At 39.4% G+C, this 21505-nt stretch overlaps 1 protein-coding gene across 2 annotated transcripts in view; it reads left to right on the forward strand.

Moving 5' to 3' along the window:
• C6 (complement C6) overlaps positions 1-21505 on the forward strand; it is an 85458-nt gene that overhangs the window by 40617 nt on the left and 23336 nt on the right. For both annotated transcript variants that reach the window (XM_061393632.1, XM_061393633.1), the window contains 6 exons: positions 2594-2834; positions 8152-8274; positions 13465-13631; positions 15035-15260; positions 16678-16849; positions 17415-17526. In XM_061393632.1, the coding sequence (XP_061249616.1) occupies positions 2594-2834; positions 8152-8274; positions 13465-13631; positions 15035-15260; positions 16678-16849; positions 17415-17526 (1041 nt within the window). The remainder of the gene's footprint in view (positions 1-2593; positions 2835-8151; positions 8275-13464; positions 13632-15034; positions 15261-16677; positions 16850-17414; positions 17527-21505) is intronic.

Here is a 21505-nt window from a genome sequence, read left to right on the forward strand (position 1 = left end):
GGAAATCACTGCCCAAAAATATAATCAAAGATGAGGAGAGAAATGGAGGTGCTGAAATATATGTGTGTGTGTGTGTGTTGTAGTCACTCAGTCGTGTCCAAATCTTTGTGATCCCATGGACTGTAGCCCACCGGGCTCCTCTGTTCATGGAATTTGCCAGGCAAGAATACTGAAGTGGATATCTATTCCTTTCACAAAGGAATCTTCCCAACGCAGGGATTGAAGTCGGGTCTCCTGCATTGCAGGCTGGTTTCTTTTATTGAATGAGCCACACACACGTGTGTGTGTGTGTGTGTGTGTGTGTATCTACACAGACATATATATATACCAGCTTCCCTGGTGGCTCAGAGGCCCGCAGTGCAGGAGACCTGGATTCGATCCCTGGGTCGGGAAGATAACCTGGAGAAGGAAAAGGCAACCCACTCCAGTACTCTTGCCTGGAAAATCCCATGGATGGAGAAGCCTGGTAGCCTACAGTCCATAGGGTTGCAAAGAGTCAGACAAGGCTGAGTGACTTCACTTTCACTTTCAATATTAAGATTTGCTTCTCAGAATTGGTTTTTAAATGTCTCAAACATGCTAGAGAATACTTACAAAACTCTTATTTGTAGGTAAACAGTTTTTATTTGATCCTCTAATATCTGCCTCAAAGTGGAAACATTTCAGACTATTCACAGTATCAGGTTCAAACATATGAAATTGCTGATATTCAACCATTTTTGACTTACAAGATTGGCAACTTTGTATGGTTCAACCCAACATCTTTGATTAGATATGAACGGAATCAGGATATCTTGGGTTAAATAGAAAATGCTTCTGCAACCTCTCTTAATCTTCAAATACTGAAAACAAGGTCCCACAAGCTTGAAAATCATTTCAAGCCCTTCAGCGGTGCTCAATGCTTTGTCAAGCACAGATCTGACTAAACATTGGTTGGTCAGATAGTCTGTTTCAAAGTCAAAAAACCAGTTATCTCAGTAGGATTCAGTGTGTTTTTGAATTGCTTTACAAAACTGAACCAACAAAAAGATGGTTAAAATAATGCAAGATTTCACAAAATGTTGAAATAGACCATACATAGTTAATAACTTGCTGTCATGTAATTTTTTAGTCCAAAATAGCCAGTTCTAGCCATCAGAAACTGACAAATGGAGCACCAGGGAGATGTTTGTGCTAAGCCGAGTTACCTTGTATGTCCCACAATTTCGTTTTTAAAGTGACCTGAAAATTTTGAACAGCCTATTTCAATGCGCATAACCAAACAGGCATTTCAGATATTCAGGGAGTAAGGGTGCTTCTTCCTAAGAGCACCATGTCCCTCTACCTTTCCAAAGCCACACCTCCATGACAAAACTCAAGTATTAAACTTACAGTTAATGGACACTTAAAATGTAAGCTCCACAACGGCATGAATTTTTTCTGCCTTGCTCCCATTTGTGTCCACTGCCTCTGAGATAGCTGAGAGAAACATGTACTGAAGGGAAGAAGGGAGCAAGGAGAAAGGGAGGGGAGGAGGGAGGAATAGCAAGAGGAAACCAGAGGGAGGGGAATAAATGTTGCCTCTTCCTCAGGCTTTGTGGGTTTTGTTTTTTTTTTTTTTCCCTTCTGTGTTAATAGTCATTTTGTGTCATAATTATAGCACATGGGAAGATAGCTGTTTAATAATTTGCAGCCATAATAATAACAGGTTTAACAATTTAACTAATACAGATTTTTGGCTAAAATATGCCCCTCTCTTTTTATTACTTAAACATTACAATTTGCTAAAACTAAGAAATCAGTTACAATATCTAAATTTTTTTAAAACAACAGTATTGTGGATATACTCATAAAATTCAGTGTCTGTGGGAAAGGACAATTTAATGGAATGAAATTTGGGGCAGCTACCAACCACATAATCCTAAATTAACCTGACATAACAAGAGATTATTAAAGAAAAAAGAACCTCCAAACAAATAGTTCTGTTTGTGGATATAGGACAGAGGATATAAACGATTTTGCTTAATTTTACCACCTAAGTAATTTTGAGTCATAGCATCTTGGAGTTGAAAGGAGTGTGAAGTGTCACAGATGAAGGCTGTGCACAGGTGAGTTTTCCCAGATAACTGAGGCCCAGAGAATTGACATGCTTTCCCCAGCTGGTGGACAAAGCTACAACTTGAATTTCATTGTGTAACTTCCAGCTGAAAATGTATACAATATTTTTTCAATTATTTGCATTAGCAAGGCTTTCTAAATAAAAATGAAGTAGGGGTGCACCCATGATTGACCATCAAAAAAGCAAGATTGACTTTTTGATCCTTGATTTCTTTTTGGTAGACAGCATATCCCTCCATCACACAATTTACATGATTGAGGTCAGCTTATCTGTTTAGCGTTCTGGATATCTAAGGAAACTGAACTGATGGAAAAGGTACTGGAAAAATAAGATGAAAATTATCATTTTGTATGTGGGAACATTCAATGGACAGTTAATAATTATAATACTATGAGTACAATGAAGCTGATGATAAACATTTAATGTTTGATACCTCAAGCTTTCATTACCTTTAATCATCTTTTTTTTTTCACTTCTTTCTTCTCTTCCATTTAGGCTTCCAGTTTTATTAGGATCCATAAAGTCATAAAAGTCTTAAACTTCACAATGAAAACTAAAGATCTGCAGCTTTCTGATGTCTTCTTGAAAGCCCTTAACCATCTGCCTCTAGAATACAACTCTGCTTTATACAGCCGGATCTTTGATGACTTCGGGACTCACTATTTCACCTCTGGCTCCCTGGGAGGCGTGTACGACCTCCTTTATCAGTTTAGCAAGGAGGAACTAAAGAACTCAGGTTCGATTTCTTCAACACTTCTTTTTAACTGATAAGATACTGTGTATTGCATTTTTCTCTTACTATATCCTTTCAGTTCTTTATTGACTTTATTTTGACCATGCTTTATTTCCAAAATTATATGAAGAACAACGAAAATGTACATACTCAAGAAAATAAAAATAGAAAATTCAGGCCAAAAGAAGAAGGAGAAATAAATAGGCTTAACCTCCTTGGGCATCAGATTTGTCCCAGAATTTCCTGACATTTAAGAACATCATAAACTGCCTGCTGCTGCTGCTGCTGCTGCTGCTAAGTCACTTCAGTCATGTCCGACTCTGTGTGACCCCATAGACGGCAGCCCACGAGGCACCCCCGTCCCTGGGACTCTCCAGGCAAGAACACTTGAGTGGGTTGCCATTTCCTTCTCCAATGCATGAAAGTGAAAAGTGAAAGTGAAGTCGCTGAGTCTTGTCCAACTCTCAGCGACCCCATGGACTGCAGCCCACCAGGCTCCTCCGTCCATGGGATTTTGCCTAGCAGTGGTAAACTAAAGAGAGATAGATACATGCTATCACCTAGGAAAACAAAATTTGTCTTGGAACTAAACTCTAAAAAATAATTTACTTATAGAATTTTTATAGGAGATAATTTTATAAAATTGTAATTACAACAAATCCACTGACACTTTTTTTTTTTTTTTTTTGCTACATGGCTTGTGGGATTTCAGTTCCCCAACAGAGACTGAACCTGGGCCCCTAGGCAATGAAATCACTGAGTTCTAAAGACTGGACCTAGTCTTTTTCTTTTAATGATTTTAACTAAAAGCCAAGGACAAAAGATGAAAAGCAATTAATAACTTGACAAGGGACTAAGTTAATATGAGCCAGACATGCCCCTACTGGTGTCAAAACTTGAAACCAGATGGGAGGCACTTTTCTTTGAGGAAAAGTTGCAATTTTATATCTAGGGATATAATCTGTGATATTTTCTGACTACATATAAAATAATAATATAAATCTTGGTTTAAAAAATAACTTTTGATTTCTTAACTATTATCTTGCTGCTGTTGCTGCTGCTAAGTCGCTTCAGTTGTGTCCGACTCTGTGCGACCCCAGAGACTGCAGCCCACCAGGCTCCCCCATCCCTGGGATTCTCCAGTCAAGAACACTGGAGTGGGTTGCCATTTCCTTCTCCAATGCATGAAAGTGAAAAGGGAAAGTGAAGTCACTCAGTCACTAATATTCATTTCTATTAGAGCTTAAGTACCTTTTTATAAATCTGTTTTCAGGCTTCAGTGTGAAATGACACAGCATCCTTGTGATGCTTCTATCTTTAAAACATGATTAGGAACTATGTAATAACCAGAACCCAAGTGTCCAATTCTCCTAAATAAATCAGAATTCTTGATCATTTGACTCTTCTACAAAAGAAATCAGGAATTTATTTTAAAAGACACCAAGCCAACCCTGGGGTCAGTAGAATTTCAGTCCCTCTATTCTTATATCTCATAATGGCAAATAGTTATATTTAATGTGGGTTCCCTGAGTTTTTCCTAACTTTAAATGAGCAGATGTCCATCATGATCTGCTTTTTAAGAGAGGAGATAGGACATATGTCTTTGAAAAGGATTTTCAGTAAGAAAGTCTTCAAAATTTTTTGCCTGACAGAGTTAACTGAAATCCCAGAGATTTACACTACGATGGGCTTTCCACGTTGCCTCTTACATTTCATTACAGTTATCCTTTCTACTGGAGTAATGTTTGCTCACTGAATTTGATGTCTTTGCCATTGAGAACAGCATCAACCTTAAAGCTGAGCAAAAATGATTGGGGGAAGTCTCTGGCCCTTGTCTTGGTTTCGTCTCACCCTAGGGAAGAAATTATTCTGGTCACTGCTGCTGTAGCCCAGAGAATAATTTCTCATTCGATAAGCTATACTCATCATGTATTTACAGCAAAGCTGCTAAAGGCTTAGAGTTCAGGTCAGTTAAAGAACTATGTGAATATTTAATCAACTATCCAGGATTTTAATAGTTGAAGCCCTATAACTAAAATGAAGAGTGATGAGCTGTACTTTCTTCCTGAAACACTCTCACTTTCCATCTCTTTCTCTTTAAATAAAGGTAGAGACTTTAGACACACAGATATACATAATAAGAGAAAGAAAGAGAGTCTGAGGTGTCATATAAAACTGGAAACATACAACCATACACACCTATGTACACATACAAACACTACACACATATATATAATATTTATGTATATGTATATAATACATTCTCATATTTTATACGTAATATATAATCTTATAGTCATGAAATATGTGCATATATATATGTGTGTGTATATATATATACTTATCTGAGTCACAATAATAATATTGGCACTTAATTTTAACTGTGGGTTAAGATGAAACACACTTAGAAAAAATCTCATTAAAATGGAATTCTCCAGTGGGTGTGCTTGTCTGTCTTTGCCCACTCTCATATGCTTCATCTCATGTGGATGAATCCATATTTCGGCCTCCTTCCTTTTCCCCTTTTTAGTTCTTTTCCCCTTACTTCGTTTGCCACAATGTAGAGCTAGAGTTTAGGCTTAGTTTTATTTGCTTTATTCAATAAGAGTTATATCCCTTGTCATTAATTAAAAAAAAAATGACTTGAATACCTCAGAGTACTTTCTCTAGTGCAAGAAGAATAAAACAAAATTAAATTGCTTTTTATTTGCATCTCTTGATGTATTCCTCAATTCTGCAGTGTTCCATGGTCAATTTAAAACCTTGAATAAAAAGTTGACCTTGCTCTAGCGTGCAAGGTAAAAAGAACTTCAGGGACACAGAGAAAACAGTAAACAATTAAAATATCATGTTATTACAACATGGTAATTTTAAATTTCTTTTGCTGGGAAGTCATGTTCTGCTCTGATTGAAAAATAAAAGCTATTCACCCCACTGTTTATCAGTATGACATTTTTGATTGACACTGTTGATCTTTGCCCAGTCAGAGTAGCTGAGGACATTTCTGCAATACTCATTCCTGTGCCACATCAAACTCAGGTTTGAGACTGCAAGTGCTTCAGCATGTAGCAACTCCTTTGTCAGTGTGGATAGGGTCAGACGTAAGCTGTAGGGCATCTTGTGGGGAAGAAAAGGCTGGTACAGAAATTCACTGATAAAGCCTTGACATTTTCAACACCGCATGACCAATACCACGGCTCACAAGAGAGATTCGTCATTCAAATCTTGAAGGATTCCCCTGTAACCATCAGAAACTGAAATTAACGAGGTTTATAGTTCATTAATTATGCTATAGTTAATGAATTGGTCACATGCAATTTAATTTTCATTTATAAGTCATAGAAGCTAGGGACTTGCCCGGCGGTCCGGTGGTTAAGATTCTGCCTGCCAATGCAGAGGATATAAGTTTGATCTCTGGTCAGGGGGCTAAGATCCTACATGCCTCAAGGCCAGAAAACCAAAGCAAAACAAAAAACCCGGAAGCAACATTCTGACAAATTCAATAAAGACTTTAAAAATGGCCCACCTCAAAAAATCATTTAAAATAAATCATAGAAATCTAATGAAAGAATAAGAAAGGGTTAGGGGACCATTAAATTCCTCACACGGCCCAAACACTTGACTAACCCATTTATAAGAACAATGCCACTGGAAGAAGAATGAGTCATATTTATTCAGCCTAATCAAAACAGCCATCTTTTTTGTTAGAAATTAAAATGCCAGGTACACACGAGGGCCTCAAACCAAGACATTTTTTTACTCCCAATCTTTGATTTCTCTCTTTGAATGTGTCAAACTATTGAAAAAACTACAAAGTAGGAAGCCTCATCCGCATCTACTCAGCTTCGTTCCTTGGTGAGCCGCACACCCAGGTTTATATTCTAGCATCACATACTCACATGGTGCCTCTGGCTCTGATAACACTCCTCCCTGCCTCTTGTAACCTGCAACCCTAAGAATCAGTATTGATAAACTACTTTGCTTTAAGGTGCTTGATAGTTCACCTAACAGCTCTATCTCTTATGTGCTTGTATTTTGCAAGGCAATTTTAAACTAAACAGCAAAAAAAAATTGGATTCTAATTTTGGTGTTTCACGTACCAGGTCAGGTGACTTGGGAAGCTGTTTAAAAAAAAAAAAGGAAACACTTCTCAAACTACCCCAGAGACACAGTACCAAGTCAGCCTCCAAACAGCCAGACCTGTTTCCCTGCCTCTGTCCCACTCAATCCCTGACATCCCCCACCAATTTTTGAAGTCCTTAAGAATAATGGGGAACACGTGTACACCCATGGCGGGTGCGTGTTGATGTATGGCAAAACCAATACAATATTGTAAAGTAAATAAGAATAATAATAAAATAAATAAATAATAAATTTTTTTTAAAAAAAAAGAATAATGGACCAGCATTAGGGCAGGAAAGACTGATTCAGATACCAAAACCTTCAACAAACGAGGAAGTTTGGCAAAAGATCAGGACAACGAGGACCAAAGTTATTAGAACTGGATACTCTGAGTCTTGGAGCATGAGGGTTTTTACAAGACTTATACAACTGTGGTGTGTCATCCTGTGCAAGCAGTCCTGGGAAACTAGGAAGGTATCAAGCCCAGCTCCCGTTCCTAAAGAGCCTGGGAACCAGGCAGCATCAACCTCCCTTGAAGACAACAGGGAAAACGTATCAAGTATGGGCTTGAATTAAGATAAACAGAAAAAGTGAACAGTCCCGGAGGACACTGAAGAGTTCATGAGTCAGGAAGTCAGTTTCTGAGACAAAACCAAAGGGTTTTGGAGGTAGAGTGAATGGCCAACTCAGGGAGAGGAAGCTTAGAGGAGTACGGGAATGAGTGTTCAGAGAAGGAGAGGTGACCAACGAGATTTACACTTGAGGTGGTGAACAGAGGAAGAAGTGAAACGGACTCAGTCCTCACAGAATCAGCTGTGGCCCCCAAAGAACAGTGCCCCCTGACGATGGGGCACCAAACAGAGCAGGTGTTCATCTCCTGATATGCTGTACAGGGGCATGGCCAACAGCGTGGGCAAGCTTAGAGGTTTACTGTGTGCAGGCAACATGGAGAGGCCAACATGATCCCCACAGGGAGGATGGCGGGACTCATAAATACCTCTACTCTTCAGGATGTCCCATGGCCTGTGAAGAACCGCCTTTGTAGTAAAAGCCTTAATCATTCGAGCTCACGAGAAGCAGAGGAGCTGGATGCTGGTACAGAGTACCTGTACCTTCCCGAGTGCTCAGAGTCTCATGCTCGTCTCTGAATTCTCCAGGGTGCATTCTCAAGGTTTTTTTCTTGTCCTTTATTTCCCAGGTTTAACACAGGAAGAAGCCAAAAACTGTATCCGGATTGAAACAAAGAAACGCTTCCTTTTTGTTAAAAAAACAAAAGTGGAACACCGGTGCACCACTAACAAACTGTCAGAGAAATACGAAGGTAACAGTACTCTCGTAGCAGCTTACCTAGTGGGTTCTGACTGGCAATAACTTAAGTACCATACTGCACTTGACTGTGACTGCACTATTTTTCTATTGCATTAGTTTTATTTATCTGCCTCAGAGTCCTATGTGTGGTATGGAGGGAGCAAATCAAATATTGTTACTACTCAAAACGGGACATGGTTAGTATTTTCTTTATCTCCTATTTAGGTTGTCTGAATGCACATTTATTGATTCTTCCTGTGGGCCAAACCCAGTACTAGACGTAAAGTAAGGACGGACATGAACTAGGTCTTCCATTCAAGGAGTTTACAAAGTAAGGATATATATAGACAACCATTAAAAATACAGAAGATGTAGTACACACATACAATGAAATACTACTCAGCCATAAAAAAGAATGAAATAATGCCATTTGCATCAACATGAATGGACCTAGAGATTATCATACTAAGTCAGACAAAGACAAATAACATATGATATCATTTATATGTGGAATCTAAAATAAGATACAAATTGACTTATTTACAAAACAGAAACAGACTCATGGACATAGAAAACAAACTTATGATTATCAAATGGGAAGTGGAGGTAGGGATAAATTAGGAGTTTTGGATTAGAAGATATAAACTAGTCTATGTGTGCATGTGTGCCTAGCCACTCAGTTGTGTCTGACTCTTTGTGACTCAATTGACTGTAGCTCCTCTGTCCAACAAGCTCCTCTGCCCTTGGGATTCTCCAGGCAAGATTACTAGAGTGGCTTGCCATTTTCTCCTCCAAGAGATCTTCCCAACTTAGGGATCGAACCTGGGTCTCCTGCATTTCAGGTGGACTCTTTACCATCTGAGCCACCAGGAAAGACCTAAACTACTATATATAAAATAGCTAAACAACAAGGTCCTACTGCATAGCACAAGAAACTACGTTCCATATCTTATAATAAACCATAATGGAAAAAACTATGAAAAAAAAATATATATTTACATATGTGTGCTCAGTTGTGTCTGATTCTTTGCAACCCCATGGACTGTAGCCCACCAGGCTCCTTTGTCCACGGAATTTTCTAGGCAAAAATACTGGAGTGGGTTGACATTTCCTACTCCAATATTTACATATATATATATTTAATATATATATAAAACAGAATGATTTTGTTGTACACTAGAAACTAGCACAAAATTGTATATCAACTATATTTCAATTAAAAAAAAAAAAGAAAAAAACAGACTGATAAGTTCTAAGAAGGGGGATTCCCAGATGGCTCAGTGGTAAAGAATCTGCCTGCCAGTGCAAGAGACACAGGTTTGATCCCTCGGTCAGGAACCTCCTATGGAGAAGGAAATGACAACCCACTCCAGAATTCTTGCCTGGGAAAGCCTATGGACAGAGGAGCCTAGCAGGCTACAGTCCATGAGGTCGCAACGAGTCAGACGCATGCACGGAAGCTCTAAAAGTAATACATTAAAAACGCTCAGACAACCAAGTGAGAAACCTGAGTGCTGCCTTTGATTTCTCCCTCCCTCTTTCTTGCCTCTACAAGCAGTAAGCAGTCATTCCTCCTCCTTAATATTTCTCCCAGTTCTCCCCAGTTCCTCATTTCCATGCACATGCCTTCCATTCATCATTTCCAACTTGGATTACCACAAAGGCCTCCCAACTGGTCCCTTTGCCTCTGGTCTTGCCTTATTCTACACATTTTCTGTGAGAGGAATATTCTCCAAGGCAAATCTTATCATGAAACACTCAGGCCTTAAACATGTCATGGCTTCACATAGCCTTGAAGATAAGTTCCTGCCTCACTTTCTGCCTAGCTAAGTTTCTGCCTCTCTTTCCTAAATAAGTCATGCTCTCGACTGTGCCTTGTCATTATAAATACCTCCTTCTCTGCGTAAAATTCTCTCATTCCCTTATTTTTTCTGACTGATGACTGCTCAGAACAAAGGGAATCACAGAAACTCCCAAAATATGAAGCTTATATTGTCACTGGGGGACAGCCAAGGTCACCCAGTATTAAAAATAGCCAAGCTACTTATAATAATAAGTAGATAGTTTTAAGTATCAGAGGCTATTGATGGTTTACATGTGGATGCCCATGTTGAGTATAAGCAAAATGAGAGCTGATTTGATAACTACACATTTGTATTACAGTCAAAAAAAGAGCAGTATGCAATCAACCTTGTAATGTAAACCAGAGAATATACAAATTCTATACCAGTTTGTCTTGCAATAGAATAACCTAATAAGAATGAGAATTCAATAAATCAAGAGCTCAGAGTTTGAAAAGATTAAATATAAGAATTAACTGAAAAGGAAGATTTCAAAACTAAGGTGCAAGGACACAAATATTGAAAAGAATCACCATTATAGTTATAAATAGACACTGCAAATTCAAGATATAATTGTCTGAAAGTAAAATTAATAAAACAAAGATCCAAAGTAATTCATAATAAATGCAGAAAAATTCAGATATTAACCATTATTAAAGAATATCTAATGGAAATAGAATGACAAATATAATTTAATATATGGGAATTAGTGTTCCTGAAATAGCGAGCCCAAGAAATGAAAGAGAAAAACTATTTTAATAAATAAGTAAATATATGAACGTGTCCCTGAAAGAAAGGATGAAATGTGTCTTGATTAATTATATCAGAAATATGGTTCAAATATGCAATTTCAAGGCAAATTCTAGCTAATTAACTAAATTCAAAGATTTTTAAAATGAATTCAAGTACCTTAGCTGAAAAAATAATTTCCCTATAGAATAACAACAAAATCTGGCTGGCATCAGACTTATTCACAAAATGCAATGCTAAGACAATAGAGGAATGTTCACAAACTTCTAACACAGAAAAGAAAATGTGTTCATCAGAAAGATATCTCAAAACCTGAGAGCATTCTGGAAATGTTCATTCTTGAGTACTCAATGAATAAAAACTACTCAACTGTAAAATCCCTCCAACATAGAGATGAGAAAATGTCCAAAATGAACTCATAACAGGAAGACACTGCAAAACCAGAGACTATTGCAGTGGTATCCAAACCGAATAATCAACCCAACCATCCATCCTACCCAGCTTACACATCGCTAATATTCCTGAATTGTGTCAACTCCCCAACCCAAGTTTTTAGTGCCTGGTTTATAGAACATTGTCAACTAACATTGATCAATCACAATGACAATTTGCCTAAAAACAAAGACGTATTTATGTTGTTTACTAAAAGCACACTTAAGAATATAGATATGTCTATTTCTAACCCTGAGCTAGTTTCAAAAGATAGTCTATATAAAATAGAATTTTTCATTATCTTGCTCATCATCGTTGTCATTGAGTCTCTCAGTCAAGTCTAACTCTTCTGTGACCCCATGGACTATAGCCCGCCAGGTTCCTCTGTCTATGGGGTTTTCCAAGCAAGAATACTTGAGTGGGTTGCCATTTCCTTCTCCAGGGGATCTTTCCAGCCCAGGAGTCAAACCCAACTATCCTGCCTTGCAGTATACTCTTCACCTCTGAACCACTAGGAAACCCCTGGTTTTGATATCATACCATAGTGATAATAATTCATAAATCTGCTTGAAACTTTTGATGTGTTTTGAGGCAGCTTTGGTGTCAAACTCATGTTGTGACGATGAGAAGCTTGCATAAGAAAGAGAAATATCTATTCTTCCTTCTAGTTGTTTTGCTTATGTTTGCGCTATAGGTATCATCTTCAGTCTGAATTTTCTTTCTGGAATTTTTTTAAGCCATTTATTCACTTGTAAGCATTCTGTTCATAGTACTTAATAGAATAATAAATAGACTTAACTCTAGTTCTTTCTTTAAGATTCCAAGCTTATCATGTATAACTTACCATAGTCTCATTCCACTTATGACATATATGATATCAATCTAGCAAGTCAGAATCACTGTCAGTAGGTATTTGATATATTGGTAAATAATGATTTCTCTCGTATTTCACAAGAAAAATAAATGCAAAAAAAAAAAAAAAAAAAACACCTTCTAAAATGTTCTTCCTATATCCCTCTTAAGCAGCTCACTTTGAAAAAGACCATAGTTTTTCTATAGAGAGAGTATTTCATCCATTGTTTTAATCATCCTAGTCTCCCTCACTGCAGAATTTCTAAACAGGGGCATGGCTGAACTTTACTGAAACTCCAGAACAGACATCAAATCAATGCCATTAACTGTTACCCATATCACTAACCTCTTTACCATTTCATTTTCTCATTACAATTTCTTATCACCCAGCTGGGCTTCTCAGGTGTTGTAGTGGTAAAAATCCACATGCCAATGCAAGAGCCTCAGGAGATGAGCCTCAGGTTTGATCCCTGGGTCAGGAAGATCCCCTCGAGAAGGAAATGGCAACCCACTCCAGTATTCTTGACTGGAAACTTCCATCAACAGAGGAGCCTGGCAGGCTAGAGTCCATGGGGTCGCAGAGTCAGACACGACTGAGCACGCACACAGACTCATATTAAAGACACTATTAGTTAATAGGAATTGTCCTGAAAATGTATGTAAAAGATCTTTCCTATATACAGTAAATGCTTTACCTCTAAAGCAACATTGTGCCAACTCCTATGTTTAATTTTTCCCTTTGGTTAGTTGTACTTTTACTCCTATCTTTAAGCTTAAAAGCATTCTATCACCTTTTTCTGTAATTGTAGTCAATTATGGCATGGTGGTCCACTGAATGGGTGTCAGAAACCATGTGATTTATGTTATTCTGGGGCCCAAGACATATGCTTACATAAGTCAAAAGTGGGAGGTTTGGCATCAAAGAGCAGGAGGCAGAGTCCTTAGGCCTTGGATTACGTCTGTATCCCACCTCTTCTCTCTCCTTAGTAACCACGTGTTCCAGGCCAAATTACTTCTGGCTTCAAAGTCCATGTTTATTATAACACCTACTTCTCAGGACTGTTATGAGAATTACATGAATAATGAGAGTAGAGTACCCAACATACACGAGTTGCTTAATAAATGGTAGCTGTTAGCACTATGGTTATCATTTCTATTATTAAACTCCCTCTAGGGACAGGAGGTGTGTTCCAGAGCTTTCACTTAGCTGACTTAATGGAGCTACAAGGTTCTGCCATCTGCTCCTTTTTCCTGTGCAAATAGGCTTTACTTTCAAGTTTGAATTTGCAATAAAATTAAACAAGTCATTTTCTTGAACTACCTTGCAGGTTCCTTTATGCAGGGATCAGAGAAATCCATATCGCTGGTTCAAGGTGGGAGGAGCGCATATGCGGCGGCTTTGGCTTGGGAGAAAGGGAGCCGGGTTCCGGAAGAGAGGGTATTTTCTGACTGGTTAGAATCAGTGAAGGAAAATCCTTCTGTGATCGACTTTGCGGTAAGGTCAAAAAGCATTATGGGTAAGAGCTAAAGCTGTTGTCTGGCGGCCCAAACTATGCATCACACAATTCCTTTTCCATTTTCTTCTCAGATGATAAAAGAAATGTGTTTCTTTGGTGTGCATGCACAATATACCTTTTTAAAAAACATTGAATTACACATCCCTTGTTTTAGCTGTTCGAACAAGCATTCTGTAGTTAGGCATTTAGAATTCATAGCATACATAAAATACCAAAAGAGGAAATTTGGTGCATAAAACTGCCTAAACTTGCCTAAAGTAGGGCTCTTTATCTTCCCATGTATATAATACATTTGATTTCTGTATTTTTCTTGCAATTCTTTAGTAGATGAGCACTCCTAAATCTTCATTTATAGCTCTGTGGGATATATGAGATTTTAGATCCATTTGAAATTCTGTTTCTATCACCATTGATTAAATTTACCAGTCTTATATTTGTTGTAATTACATTAAAGGGGGTTTTTTTTATTATGTCTGAAATACTTTGTCCACAAATCAGTCATATGCCACTTAAACCAGTTTTGCCTGAAACAGAAGCACATTTTTAAAAGCCACTGAAGGAGCTATTCTGCTCATTTCATTCAAATGAAAATAAAGGAATTCAACCATCATGAAAGTAGGATGATTTACATGCAGTGTGAAGATATTTGGAATTCTACAGGTTATGGTAGGAAAATGTGGTCCAGCCATCCATCTGGGCACTTGTGAGTCATACACTGCATAGAGAGTCATTCCTCTGGGGTTTTAAAATGTTGATGAGCCTTGATTTTTGTGTTAGCCCCCATATTTGTTATTGTAATTCTTCTATAGATTCTACCAGCAAGTTCATTTCTTTGTGTTCTCTTTCCACATTTTTTCACCTGATTCACCAAAAGCCAATAGTATTGTCCCTGGAAAAACAAAGAACACAGACTTCATTCTTCCCAGATCTTTCTGCTTGAGTCAAACTTGTTGATGTTTCACCAAAACATTCCTGAGCTGCCTGACTCTTAGTCACTTATCTCCAGACGCTGATGCTCAATAAGTAAGATTCTCATAAGTGACACCTCATCTGAGGCTTCCTCCATAGTAGAAGCGCAGGGAAAGTAAACTCTAAGTACATTACACTTGCTGTACTTTAAGGACAGTGGAAGCCAGCTAATCTTGAAGACTGCTGCTCTACCCAGGATAGAAGGGAAGAAGCTCCCTGCCCTCCCCTTCCCTCATGGAGAGGGCTTTTCTCTACTGGTTCAATAGACAGATATGCCGTATTCTACAATAATCGCTTTGAAGCATACTATTGCCCAGGTCTTGCCTCTGATTCCATGAGAACTGGGTGGTGATGTCAACATGTGCCAAAGAGGTGACTCTGACTAGAGCTTCCCCCTCCCATCTGCTCTTAGCTTGCTCCCATCACGGACCTGGTCAGAAACATCCCCTGTGCGGTGACAAGACGGAACAACCTCAGGAGAGCTTTTCGAGAGTATGCAGCCAAGTTTGACCCTTGCCAGTGTGCTCGATGCCCTAACAATGGCCGCCCCGTGCTCTCAGGGACCGAATGTCTGTGTGTTTGCCAGAGCGGCACCTATGGCGAGAACTGTGAGAGACGGTCCCCGGATTACAAATCTAGTAAGTGTCAGTAACTTACTAGGGGGCAGGAAGCTTTCCCCTCCCCAAGGTATTCTGGGTTGGTTGATGAAAACAGCAAAACAAACAAAACTTGTCCTTGCAATTTCCACCTTATGCAAATTCACAAGGAAATTAGGCCTGGAGAAAATTAGACTCAAAAGTCAAACAGTTTGATGTCAATCTCAGCTGTAACCTATCAGCTGTGTGACCTTGGAAAAGTCACCTAACCTCTCTGTGCCTCAATCTGTTTTCCATAAAATGGGGATAAGGCCACTATGCACTCGAAAGCTATATACGTGTGTTTATGTAGTTGGGCTTCCCAAGTGGTGCTAGTGGTAAAGAACCCACCTGGCAATGCAGGAGACGTAAGAGAAGTAGGTTTGATCCTTGAGTCAGAAAAATCCCCTGGAGAAGGAAATGGCAACCCACTCCAGTATTCTTGCCTGGAGAATCCCATGGACAAAGGAGCCTGACGGGCTACAGTCCATCAGGTCACACAGAATCAGACACAACGGAAGTGACTAAACAACAACAACATATGAATATGAAATAAACAGCACAATGCCTATAACATAAGGTAAATAAAATTAAAAAACATACTATAAAGTAAACTATAGGATACTGATGTTATGAGTCTCTTATGCATTATAATGTAGAATAAGGATGGCTTGTAATAAGGGACAAATTAAGCCACAATCAAAATTTTCATACTGGACTAAGATATATTCATAGCTACCTCTAATCCTCTTTAGAAAGAGGATGTGTCATGGGAGTAAGAATATAGTCTATTAGCTTTAGAAATGTATTTTAATATATATATTAGATAGATATATATACTTTTCAGAAGATGTTAATATGTATACATTGCTGCTAAGTCGCTTCAGTCGTGTCCGACTCTGTGCGATCCCATAGACGGCAGCCCACCAGGCTCCCCTGTCCCTGGGATTCTCCAGGCAAGAACACTGGAGGGGGTTGCCATTTCCTCCTCCAATGCATGAAAGTGAAAAGTGAAAGTGAAGTCGCTCAGTAGTGTCCGACCCTCAGCGACCCCATGGACTGCAGCCCACCAGGCTCCTCCGTCCATGGGATTTTCCAGGCAAGAGTACTGGAGTGGGTACCACTGCCTTCTCCGTGTACACATAGGTGTATGCATATATGTACTGTGTGACACATTGCTGATAGTTGAAAATTATTCAGAGCTGTTGCCATTTTATTCTTCCTGTGGGAACAGGAAAGTAAAAACAGATGATGTATCAGCCACTTTGCACAGAGAATTTCTTCTAATCCTGACAACAACTCTATGATATGCTGCAAAGGATCCCACAGCTAAAACGCGAGGCAACCGAGTTGGCCTGGCTTCAAAGCCCAGTTCTCTGGGCTGCACTGAGATCGGTGGGTGGATGTCCCTGTCTTCCAGATGCTGTGGACGGGAACTGGGGCTGCTGGTCCTCCTGGAGCTCGTGTGATGCTACTTATAGGAGATCGAGAACCCGCGAATGCAACAACCCTGCCCCTCAGCAAGGAGGAAAACGCTGTGAGGGGGAGAGGCGGCAAGAGGAGCACTGCACGTTCTCCATAATGCAGAACGAGTAAGGGTGGGAAGACGCGCACCGGAGAGAGCGGGCAGCCCCCATCCCCGCTGCTAGAGACTTGCAATATTTATTTTCTTATTGCTAAGTGAGAAATACTTAGAATTTTACCTATTCCAACATATCAGTGAGGTGTTAGATATGCTACTATCCCCTTTCCTCTCTAATATTTTCTCTCTTTTTTATCTGTTTTATATATATATATGGGCTTCCCAGGTGGTGCTAGTGGCAAAGAACCCACCTGCCGATGCAGGAGACATAAGAGACACAGGTTCTATCTCTGGGTCAGGAAGATTCCCTGGAGGCGGTCATGGCAACCCACCCCAGTATTCTTGCCTGGGAAATCCCATGAACAGAGGAACGTGGTGGGCTATAGTCCATGGGGTTGCAAAGAGTCAGACACAATTAAAGCAACTTAGCATGCTCTAAAAAATATATATACACACACATACATACATAATGTGTGTGTATATATATATATATGCATCCATATATGTACATACATAGACATTAAAGTATGTGTACATATTTATTTTATTATACATGTCTTTTTTTTCCCTTCTAGTGGACAACCATGCATCAGTGATGATGAGGACATGAAAGAAACTGATCTCCCTGAATTAGAATCAGATTCAGGGTGTCCTCAACCAGTCCCTCCAGAAAATGGATTTATTCGGGTAAGCATCCTGACCTTCACTTTAGGTTTGGACTCCTAAAAGGAGAACTTAGGAAGCGTGCATTTTCTTTTATGTGGAGTTATTTTTTTCTTAGTTTAATAACCTATTGACTTAAAAGGTAAAAAAGGTAATATTTAGAAAGGCTCCACCACTTCCCCTCTTGAATTCCCTGAAGATGTCCTCATACCTAGTTGTTAGACCAAAGGATGGCAGGGTCTTTTGTGCTCCTTGGCACTAACTCATGTGCTGATGACATATTTATGTGAGTAGGGAATGGATTGGATGACTTCTCTGCTGCTGCTGCTGCTAAGTTGCTTCAGTCGTGTCTGACTCTGTGCGACCCTAGAGACGGCACCCCACCAGGCTCCCCCATCCCTGGGATTCTCAAGGCAAGAATACTGGAGTGGGTTGCCATTGCCTTCTCCGGATGACTTCTCTAAGAGTCTACAAATAAGATCTGACTGTTTATTTCTGAATCTGAACAAACTAACCCCCTAACTAAGGCACATTATCAGGGAAACAAACTAGTTTGACTATAACATAGGCAGTGTTGAGCCTATAATGATTTATTAGGCTAAATACCTATAGAACTCTTAAGCAATCAAAGTTTTATTACCTTTTATCTTTTTTCTTTAAACCACTGTATGTTTCTATGATTAAAAACAACTTTTTTGTTAGACAGTTCTGTGACTTTAGATATAAATTTTCAAGAGATACATAATACTTAAATTGATCACAGGAGACATGTGCCTTAATCAATTTTACATTTTTAAAAGAGATTTTACCGTTCTTAAACCCAATAAAGCCTTTAATCTGTTTCCAACTGTGTCATATTTATGATTAAAGAGCAATAAGCTTTGATTCTCCAAAGCCAGCAAATAAATAGCCACAAAACAGTGTCTGCACTCATGTATCTTCCCTGTTCATACATCTGCTCATGTATAAGGTGCTAGGCCTAGAGGTGTGAAGGGGGAGAAATATTTTGGAGGGGAGTAATGTCCTTGGCCACCTGATGTGAAGAGCTGAATTATTAGAAAAGACCCTGATGCTCGAAAAGATTGAAGGCAGGAGGAGAAGGGGATGGCATCACCAACTCGATGGACATGAGTTTGAGCAAGCTCCAGGAGCTGGTGATGGGCAGGGAAGCCTGGCGTTCTGCAGTCCACGGGGTCACAAAGAGTCGGACATGACTGAGTGACTGAACTGAACCGAACGTTCATTAGTCCTTACTGGAGAACCAGAGATTCTCAAACTCCAAAGTCTTGAGCAAGGCCCAGAAACTTCCGTAACAAGCAAGATCTTGTGTAATACTGGTGCTGCTAGTTGGGGAGCCACACTTGGGGAACAAATCCTTTAGGACAGGGATCAGCAAACTATACCCATGGGCCAAATCTGGTCTGCCCTCTGTTTTTCTTTTTCTTTTCTTTTTTAGTGTTTATTTAGTCATGTTTGGCTGAGTCTTTGTTGCTGCTCCATTTTTTTCTCTAGTTGCAGCAAGCAGGGCTTACCCTTCCTTCTCACTGCCGTGGTGTCTCTTGTTGAGACACAAGCTCTAGAGTGAGCAGGTTTCAGTAGTTGCAGCCTCCAGGCTTTAGAGCTCAGGCTCAATAGTTGTGGTGCACAGGCTTAGTTGCTCCAGGGCATGTGGGATCTTCCGTGACCAGGGGTCGACACGTGTCCCTTGCATTGGCAGGTGGATTCTTTACCACTGAGCCACCAGAGAGGCCCTTTTCTTCCTTTTTCAAGTGAAGTTTTTTGGAACACAACTACATTCGTTTGTTTACATAATGACTATGACTTTTTTGTGCAACAGTGGCACAAGGTGACAGGCGCTACCTGGCCTGTAGCTGACTCTCAAGGCCCTTTACAGAAATAGTTTGCCAATCCTTGCCCTTTTCAACATTATCCTCAAAATTACACTTTGTCACATCCAGATTTCTAAATAATTTTTAATCTGTTGGCGTCAGTTGCTTACATAAAGTGTTAAAATGATTGACATTCTAATTTTAAAAACACACAAAAGGTTTAACAGTGATTCATTATTCCAATGACTCTTCACAAAATTAGAATATATGTTTCCATTTCTACGAATAAGTTCACTCCTTGCTTCAATTTACTCTTTATTAAAGGCCTAATTCCTACCTAACAATAGTTTTTGCTCAAAAGTAAGACAATTTTGACTTTCCTAATGAGCACCTTCTAGAATTCCAAGTAGCAAAATGCCCCTTTTACGGAGTCAAAGGCAGATATGCCTCATTCCAGGCTAGAGCAATCGTGCCACTGCACGTGAAGGTATCTGTTTAGTGACCAAAGGCACTTACCCCAGAGGCAAGTGACAGTGACTCTGGGTAAAGGCCCTTGCTAAGTTGGTCTAGCAGATGTGTTGACCAAAGCTTGATGGCTGCAGCATATACTTATAGGTTATAGCTTCATAAGAGAAATGAAGCAGAAGCTTGTGACAATAACTTATTTCAGAATGATTGTGAGGGAAAATGTTCAGCCTTTGAATAAAATATCCAGATCATTAATACTAGTCATCATGCCATTCCCCTTGGAAACACAGCCATATCCATAATAACCAATGATGGGATACTTTTTTTGTATTCAGAAAATTAATCATCTTCTGGGAGACAAGTTGAATCACATGGCCACGTAGTAACAAAGGTTGATAATTGAACTTTCACGTCCCTCAAAATTCCCATCTTCAATTCTCAGAGAATAACTTCCTAGTCAGTCCTTTGTACTTGCCTCCCATTCAGTAAGGAGAGACCGTTACATTACTGTCTTCCTAAAAAGGAGAGTGTTTTTCATTTTATTCAGCATAGTTATCAAGCCCTGTGTAAGGCTCAGATGGTAAAGAATCTGCTTCCAATGCAGGAGACCGGGGTTCGATCCCTGGGTCAGGAAGATATCCTGGAGAAGGGAATGGCAACTTATGCCAATATTCTTGCCTGGAGAATCCCATAGACAGAGGGGCTTGGAGGGCTAGAGTCCATGGCGTTGCAAAGAGTCGGTCTCAACTGAGTGACTAACACACAAAGATTTGTGAGGCAGAGATCTGGTAGAAGAAATACCACTCAGGCATAGGTGTGGGGCTGATAAATGTGATAAACATAAAGTAGAGCTTATACAAGTTTAAGCATAGGGGTGGGGCTGATAAATGTGATCAACATAAAATAGAATTTTGTGCAAGTTTCTCTCCAAAACCGAAAGGATGATACATGTGATGAAACTGGTAAATGAAAGAGATTTCCCACACAGGAAATTCTACTTGAGTTGCGTCTTGGGACAATGGAATAGAGAAGATGTTGAGGATAGAGGAAACAGCTAATAAAGATATGGAGGCATGAAAGAGAATATTATGTGCAAAGAATGGTAGATGCCTAAATGCCTTTGTTTTCCTAGAGCATGGGTTCTATGGGAAGAAATGGCAAGAGGTGAGGATGGGGAAGTGGGTTAAGTTTCATATTCCAAGTTAAGAATATAAAACCCACTTTATCTTAAAATCTTTTCGTGAACTCCCACATGCCAATAGTTGCACTTTATTTACACATTAACTGGGAAAATATGTAATGCCCAATAGGTTATTAAGAACACTTTCAAATGATTTGTAGTCAATTTGTTACCATAGCAATTGCATATATTTGCTTCATATGTAGAATACATTACTTATTCAGTTTATAGCCACTGCTGTGTTGCTTCAATCATGTCCGACTCTGTGCCACCCCATAGACGGCAGCCCACCAGGCCTCCCGTCCCTGGGATTCTCCAGGCAAAAACACTGGAGTAGGTTGCCATTTCCTTCTCCAATGCATGAAAGTGAAAATTGAAAGTGAAGTCGCTCAGTCGTGTCCGACTCTAGTGACCCCATGGACTGCAGCCTATAGTATATAGTTTTCTTATTCTTGCAATAGTAAGCCAACACATATACAGAGGGGAGTAAGTTATTAAGTAAATATATATATATATATATATATAT

Source organism: Bos javanicus, chromosome 20, assembly GCF_032452875.1.
Source record: "Bos javanicus breed banteng chromosome 20, ARS-OSU_banteng_1.0, whole genome shotgun sequence".
Lineage (NCBI taxonomy): Eukaryota > Metazoa > Chordata > Mammalia > Artiodactyla > Bovidae > Bos > Bos javanicus.